The sequence below is a fragment of the Euprymna scolopes genome, chromosome 1 (assembly GCF_053919585.1).
Source record: "Euprymna scolopes isolate OS-2025 chromosome 1, ASM5391958v1, whole genome shotgun sequence".
Lineage (NCBI taxonomy): Eukaryota > Metazoa > Mollusca > Cephalopoda > Sepiida > Sepiolidae > Euprymna > Euprymna scolopes.
This window is the reverse complement of record NC_136482.1, coordinates 16,562,322-16,568,521: the sequence shown is the minus strand read 5'-3', so window position 1 is coordinate 16,568,521 and position 6,200 is coordinate 16,562,322. Positions and strand designations below refer to the sequence as shown.

Genomic DNA, 6,200 nt, shown 5'->3' with positions numbered 1-6,200 from the left:
ATGTACTGTTCATAACTTTATGTGCATATATATATATATATATATATATATATATATATATATATATATATATATATATATATTAAAAAGATTGTCTCCTGTCTAGATAACCGACATTTAAAATTTCAAGGGTTTAGACCCAATATTGGCAGAAGAGTTTGGTAGAGTTTGTAATGGTGAACGCTTTCAACGCTATTGGCGGCAAAATCTTCGCCCATGAATTAATTAAAAAGCTTGCTGGATGTCTGAGTACCCTTTGTGTAAAATTTCAAAGGTTTAGATCCAGAATTGGCTGAATAGTTTGCTAGAGACCGTAAAGGTCAAATCTTTTAACTTTGCAGCAATTTTTTCGGGCAGACCGATTAAAAAGCTTGCATTATGTCTGAGTACACTTTTTGTAAAATTTCAAATGTTTAGACCAAAATTGACTCAGTAATTTGGTAGAGACCGCAAAGGTTTTTTTTTTTTAAAAACTTTGAGCCCAATTTTGACCCATTAACATTTATTTTCTTGGGGTCAAATCTTATTAAGAAGTGTGATCCATGTCCAAGTAACCTACGTTTAAAATTTCAAGTTTTTAGACCCAAAATTGGTGGTGTGGTTGGGTAGAGTTTTCAAAGATCAAATCGTTGAACTTTGACAGTAAAATTTCTTGCCGGAAACCGATTACAAAGACTTTTCCAAATCTAAACACCCCTTATATCAAATCTGAAAATTGCCAGAGTAGTTTGATAAAGAAATGTACACACACACAGAAATACACAGACAGACAGACTTATATTTATATATAATTTCAACTTGTATATATACGTGGTGTTATATATATATACGTGTTGTTATATATATATATATATATATATATATATATATATATATATACGTGTTGTTATATATATACGTGTTGTTATATATATATACGTGTTTATATATATATATATATATATATACGTGTTTATATATATACGTGTTGTTATATATGTATATATAAACACGTGTTGTTATATATACGTGTTGTTATATATATACGTGTTGTTATATAATATATATATATATATATATATATATATATATATATATATATAACAACACGTTAATTATAGCAGTTTAGAGCAATGAAAAGTAAAATGCAATGTAATTTAAGCAGGAATTTTTTAGTTGATCTCAAACGCTATGAATTTTTAACCAATCATATTGCGCCTTCGGTGAGATCCGTACCATAAATACAAAGCTGGCGTCGTTTACGAATACGGGCACCTTGGCGTTATAAAAAATACAAGTGCGGAACGGTTTAGTAAGAATGAGAATTTCAATTTTTAAAAGCAGTTTACAGAATGTTCGACAAGCGTTTCGGTGTATCTCTTATTCCGCTTTTGCAGATACAATGTTCGCAAGAAATCCACTTTTTTATTTCCCGATGTTCACACGTTCATTTCTTTCTACGACTGATTATTCTGCTCGTTTGCTCGAGTTAGAATCGTATTCTTCTCCACGAGTTCCACGTAATTATTTGAAAATGATTTCACCACTCGTTTGTAGTCGCTTTTACACAAGTGAACCGTATGAACCCTATTCTGCACTGAGCACTAAAATTAGAAAAAGGGCAGCATTGCCTCGACCTGACAAAAAACCCGGTGTAGCTGAAGTGATAGCTTACGCTGTTACTCAAGAAATCGACCTGGAAAAGCTTGAAGACTTTTTAGATAGCCAGAAACTTTACAAGAAACAACCTTTACCGTTTGATGTAGAGAATGCAATACACATCAAGGCCGTCTCGGAGGTGGATTGGCATTGTAGAGAAGTTTTCGTACTCCGTGAGGGTATCATTGTCTTCTGGGATATGGCCCCTTTGGAGAGAATTGAACTCTTAAAGGAGATTCGTAAAATTTGCGACGTTCCATACTACCTGCTAACCGCGACCGACAGCTTAACCTTCCTCTATACGACCAACTCTCAGACCGATCTTAAAGGTCACGAGATTCAGTTTGGCTGTGAAATGTCTGATACACACGTACTGGAAAAATATGCTTTCTCCAACTCGTTGGGTATGTCCACTAAGCTGGCCCTTTGGGAGGAATCGCTGGCTCAGTTCTTCGACTCTATCGAACCTTTAATTAATGATCTCCTGTGCGAGCGAACGTTACGTATAACGTCACAGGATCTCTTAAGGAAAACCACCAAACTGCTTACTCTGCAGCATCTGTTCGACCTGAGTTCTGAAGTACGAGACATTCGGGTATTTTTTTCGGAAAGGCCAAGTCTGGAATTGCTTGATCATAAAACAATCAATTACCTTAATGTGTCCGAGCGTAAGGTTACACTGAGTAAAAAGTTTAAACATTGTTGCGAGTTACTTGAATTACTTTCTGATCGTCTCACAGATCAACATCATGGTCGATTGGAAGTAATGATAGTTGTTCTTATTTTGTTTGAAGTGATCTCTGAAATTATTCGATCTGACTATTTAAATGCTGAAATTAATGCGGATCTTCGCGTCCCATTTATTGAAACCTAATATTGTTTGTTAATAATTGAATAATTTATGTTATCCGTTGTATTATTTTCTTTACCTAAATATATTTTAGTTGTTTCACGAATCCATTTTTGAATTACAAAAACGATAGTGTTTTTCTTAAAACAGTTTTCTCCATTGATTCCGTTTATGACCTACATGAAATAAAATGTTACTTCTCTAAACTATATATATATCCAGTGGAACGTAAACATCTAATCAAAAAACAAATCAACGATTTTGTTCAGAATTTCTGAAATATTTAGATTATGACCACTGTTCTCGAAACCTTGATTAAAAATTGTTTCTAAGTGAAGGGCTTCTTTTGGGGGGGATAATCCTCGGTACGATCTATGCTATAAGTTATTTTTGTACAGATCTAGATTTACCAAAGTTGTCGCAAACTCGTGAAAATAACATCCAACTCGTTCGAATAGTGCTTGTAAGACATTTATTAAGCAATTATTACGCCGGTAATTTTATTCTGGATTTTGGTCTACAAGTGGTTAAACGATTTATTTGTAGAGGTTTGTCTATATTAACATGTGAACTACCCACCCCCTGAAACGGAACTAGTTTGAGAAAGGAAAATGTTCGGATATATGGGAAATTAGTGTTGCTTTTTGTATAAAGAAGCCAATTGTCAACCTGTTTGGAAGCTAAAGTAAAATAAAAAAATATATATTGAATTTCGGATAAAGCTGTATGTTTTTAATAACTACATAAGACAATCACAAATCCAATTATAGAAAGTCTTTATCAACTATTTTTTTGTCCGAAGACCAAGATCAAAGTGTACCTTTAAAAATTGGTTTAAGAACACCCCTTCCCTACACACGCACATAAATAGAAATTTAAAATAAGATACTGGCCGAGAGAAATCGTTTGAAACTTCCAATAGACGAGATGGACCAACCAACCTCTCCATCCCCTCTTTGAGTTGGCCTTGTGCCTAAATTTTTTGTTCGTTTTCCCGATTGTATTTTTTCCTGTGAATAAAGAATTTAATATCTCAAAGTGTAGTATCTGTTCTTGAGCTGCTGTACTTAAGTTTTTCTCTCGGCTGAGAACTTATTCACGACTGAGACAACTTTAACATTTGCCCCTTTTCTCCGCGGGAAACAAACGACCCTGATGTCTGTCACGTGGGGAGGCATTTGAACTACAATGTTTTTCGTAAACTTTATTACTAGCGGGAGGCGCCTGGCCTTGCAGAGTTGTGTACACTTTAATATACTTTAATTTATGCAGATTTCTTTATTAGAGTCGATCAACTACTGTATCTAATGTAGTAGAGATTTTAATTTTAAAAAGTGACTTGGATGTCCTCAACTAGAATTGAAACAAAACCTTATGCACTCCAGACGTATTTCTTACAGATACTGAGAGATATGTAAGATTTGATATTAACCAACCCGAACAAATTGAATTTAAACACCCGCAGAAATTTCTGTACTCCCTATACAGCCATCCAACCAAATATATCACTCGTTATAAACCAACATGGTGTATGATTACTACTTGTTGACTGCAGTGTTGTGTGTGATATGTATTTTTGAGTTTATTGGTTAAATATTAGTTTTACTTATAGATTTTTACAAGAAAGGCGTGCCGCAATGCATGACATATTTTCTATCGAAACAAAAATGCAAAATTTGCTTGTACTAGAATTGAAGAACAAATTGGTATTTCAGTGCGAGTGTAAAGAAGAAATGTCATAATCTCCGCAAAATCCCATTTCTAAAACGTACCTTTAAAATATTCCTCTAGTAGCATAATTCTGGTAAATTTACGTTTTCCAAGCTATTTATTTTAACATTGTATATTCAGCAGTAAATTACATTTTGCAAGCGATAACTTGTATTTAGAGAGTAGGAGACATGCATATAAATATATTTAATCGTGCCCCCGCCTCCGACATCAGTTTAAGGAAAACCCTTGCCTCTAAGATCTATAGTTTTGCGAATAAAATATTGCTTTAAATCACAATAAGATCTGTACGAATTACGAACTTCATTATATAAAAATGAATACATTCGCACAATGGATAAGATAACTGATATGAAACGTGCTATTATAGAACGATTGCTTAAACGCGTTAGTGAAAACTGGGCAGAAGTATCTTGAACAAGCTTTTTAAATGTCAATTAAAAACTGATAATAATCCAAAACATTCGTTTCCAGGTTTTAATGAATCCAAATGTTTACATTAGTTTTCTAAATACCCAAGTATTTTCTTCGAAAAGAAAAAAAAGTATGTGTATTTATATCACTGACATTAGTATTAAAAACCAAAAGTGAATACATCTTAGCGGATCTGAACGAGAATAATCCCCCCCTATAATTGGTGTAGTATGTTAAAGTATGTAATATAGTGTTCAATGTTGAGGGTGTTTATTCCGAAAGCCGTTCTTAACGTGTCAGGTTGGGGGTGTTTATACTACATTGGGTTAGGTCGTAAAAAATACTAACTGCAGAATACCAGTTAAATTAGTAAGGTGATTCTCGTACAGGTCTTCCTGCAACTTTATATACTTATCATGAATATACCGTCGACTTCAAGAAAGATAACTAACTTGCATATTTCTCCAAAACAAACTTTTATTAGGTTGATTCAAAAATATCGCTTTAGACGTTCAACTTCAAGTTAAAAACGACATTATTTTTGCACCAACATAATATTAATTTAGTTTTTTCTATTTTATTAAATAATTAATTTCATTTCATTCTCTTGCAGTTTAACTTGTATATTAAGGAAGCATTTGGAGTAAATATATATGAAATTGTATATAGCAAACAATGCTGTCGATTTTGGTCTGCATACTTGAAACTTTATATCTGAGGACTTCGGGCATGTGGAACAAAATCGAATTGTTTTCAGCCGGAAAACTAGCCGCCAAAGGGTTAAGATTGGAACTTAGCAAACTTAGACATAATGTGTTTGTGCTACAAGTAATGTATGCAGTTAACTGCGTTACTGTCTTAAGATTTGATTGACATGTGTCGTTAGCTCAAATGGTGATAAATACGGGATATCTACATTCTTGTTTCGATTTTAGCTAATCACATGAATATTATTTTAACATAGAAATGTTTGCAGTCTTGTATGAAAATAAAGTTCTTGATGATATAATTTTACCTAAAATATTAAACAAAAACTCATACAATTTCTACCAAATGAGCTCCAGACAAAAGATCGAAAACCAATAGTTACATATAAACTAGGGCCAACCAAAGGTAATAAGGTTTTCCATTAGAAAAAAAACTGTAGCACATGTAAACATATATTATAAATTTTCCAGAATGTGAATGTAATTCATCTCCTATTTTTAATGAGATAAAACATGTAATTACAGGAAATCTAAAGATAATTAAAAAAATCTAATAAAAAAAATCTAATTAGTAAAAGTGACAAATTATAGAGAGCCTAAATGCCTAAATTACAACAAAATGCGTTAAGGAAGTAACTAAAGCACTTGAAGGTTTTATTATATCTATGGGAAATATAAATTAGCACAGTATACGTTTGATGCATTGAAAGATAATATATTTTAATGCATAAATACAAAGGTTGAACGTATAAAAAATGTAAACACCCTAAACTAATCCTTTTCTTAAAAATTCAGAAATACTGAAGGAACTTAAATTACTTCAAGACATATTTGTAATCGTTCCTATTGATAAAGCGACA

At 32.6% G+C, this 6,200-nt stretch overlaps 1 protein-coding gene across 1 annotated transcript; it reads left to right on the top strand.

Annotated features, from left to right (window-relative positions):
• Positions 1 to 1,513: 1,513 nt before the first annotated feature.
• On the top strand, positions 1,514 to 2,512 carry LOC145279930 (required for meiotic nuclear division protein 1 homolog). Its single transcript, XM_080131507.1, has one exon. The coding sequence runs from the start codon at positions 1,514 to 1,516 to the stop codon at positions 2,510 to 2,512; it is 999 nt and encodes a 332-aa protein (XP_079987633.1).
• The last annotated feature ends 3,688 nt before the right edge of the window (positions 2,513 to 6,200 follow it).